General features: G+C 35.9%; 1 protein-coding gene across 1 annotated transcript; it reads left to right on the forward strand.

Moving 5' to 3' along the window:
• Positions 1–524: 524 nt before the first annotated feature.
• Positions 525–887, forward strand: LOC131160780 (uncharacterized). Its single transcript, XM_058116665.1, has one exon. It carries the CDS (start codon positions 525–527, stop codon positions 885–887), a length of 363 nt encoding a protein of 120 aa, XP_057972648.1.
• Positions 888–1572: the final 685 nt, after the last annotated feature.

The raw sequence follows: 1572 nt of genomic DNA on the forward strand, positions 1-1572 counted from the left end.
AACTTTGCTCGAGAGAATTAAGATTGCTTAGGTGAAAGATATAGAATTAGCAAAGATTGTAGATAAAGTACAAAGCGGCCTAGGGACCGATTTTAATATCTCAGATGATGGAGTTTTGAGGTATCGTACTAGACTGTGTGTACCTGATGATGCTGAAATTAAAAAAAACCATTTTGGAAGAGGCACATCATTCTCTGTATATGATATATCCAAGAAGTACAAAAATGTACAAAAATTTGCGGGTATCCTTTTAGTGGAGTTTGCTTATAATAATAGATATCAGACGAGTATTGAAATGACACCGTATGAAGCATTATATGGTCAGAGGTGCCGAACTCCACTATATTGGGTTGAAGTGGGTGAAAGACATATTTTAGGGCCAGAGATTGTACAATAGACTTCTGATAAAATCAAGCTTATCTAGGAAAGAATTAAAACAACTCAGAGTCGACAGAAAAGTTATGCAGATACGATGAGCATTGAAATTTGGTATAGGGGATCATGTGTTTTTTAGAGTTGCACCGATGAAAGGAGTGATAAGATTCGGTAAGAAGGGTAAGCTAAGCCCTAGGTATATTGGGTCATTTGAGGTATTGGAAAGAATCGGTCCAGTCGTCTACAAGTTAGCATTACCTTCAGCATTATCCAGAATCCACGACGTATTTCATGTGTCTATGTTGAAGAGATATGTCCCAGATCCATCATATATAATAAGTTATGAGGCACTGGAGATTGGAGATACTCTGTCATATGATGAAGTGCCAGTTCAAATCCTAGATCGTAAAGAGCAAGAATTGCGCACCAAAAAGATTCCACTGGTAAAAGTACTTCGGAGGAACCATGCAGTTAAGGAAGCCTTGTGGGAGTTAGAGGAGGAAATGCGTTAGAAGAACCCACATTTATTTAGTGGAGTCCAACATTAGCTAGAAAAAGGTAATGGTTCAGGTAAGGATTTGTTGTATGTAAGCAGATTTTTATGTAAATTAATTAGTTGAGCGTAATTATTTGAAAATCAAAATGTAATGTTTTTTTTTTTTTTTAATGTTAAATGGTTTGGGGAGAGTTTTGATTTTATTATTGTAATCTCCTAGAACTGTATATGTAACCATAGTATTCCTTCGCCATATGTAAGGGTGATTAATAAAGATTTAGTGGTTTGTTTTTTAGTTGATGGTATAAGTGTCGATTAGTAAATTTCTAGGATGAAATTTGTATAAGGAGGGGAGAATGTAAAGACCCGAAAAATAGTAATAATAAAAGTAATAAAGAAAATAGGAAATTTGGTTTGACACAGGCCAAATCGTCGACGGTTTTGGATGAGCTCAGAAAACCGTCAATGGTTTTGAGTTACTGCGACTAGGTAAGGGTAAAACTGTGAAAAAGGGTTTGGTTAAAAAGCAAACCGTTGATGGTTTCGTCTGGGTACAACCATGTATAAATACCCATAAGCTCATTTTTTTTGTGAAATTTAAAATCCTCTCCCTCTCTCTCTCTCTCTCTCTCTCTCTCTCTCTCTCTCTCTAAGGCTGCGACCTTAATTATTTCTCTCTCCTCGATTTTTGATCTGTTTTT

The sequence above is a fragment of the Malania oleifera genome, chromosome 7, assembly GCF_029873635.1.
Source record: "Malania oleifera isolate guangnan ecotype guangnan chromosome 7, ASM2987363v1, whole genome shotgun sequence".
Classification (NCBI taxonomy): Eukaryota; Viridiplantae; Streptophyta; class Magnoliopsida; order Santalales; family Ximeniaceae; genus Malania; species Malania oleifera.

Excerpts from the sequence above, each read along its gene's own strand:
- LOC131160780 (XM_058116665.1), top strand. The coding sequence starts at position 525 with ATGAAAGGAGTGATAAGATTCGGTAAGAAGGGTAAGCTAAGCCCTAGG.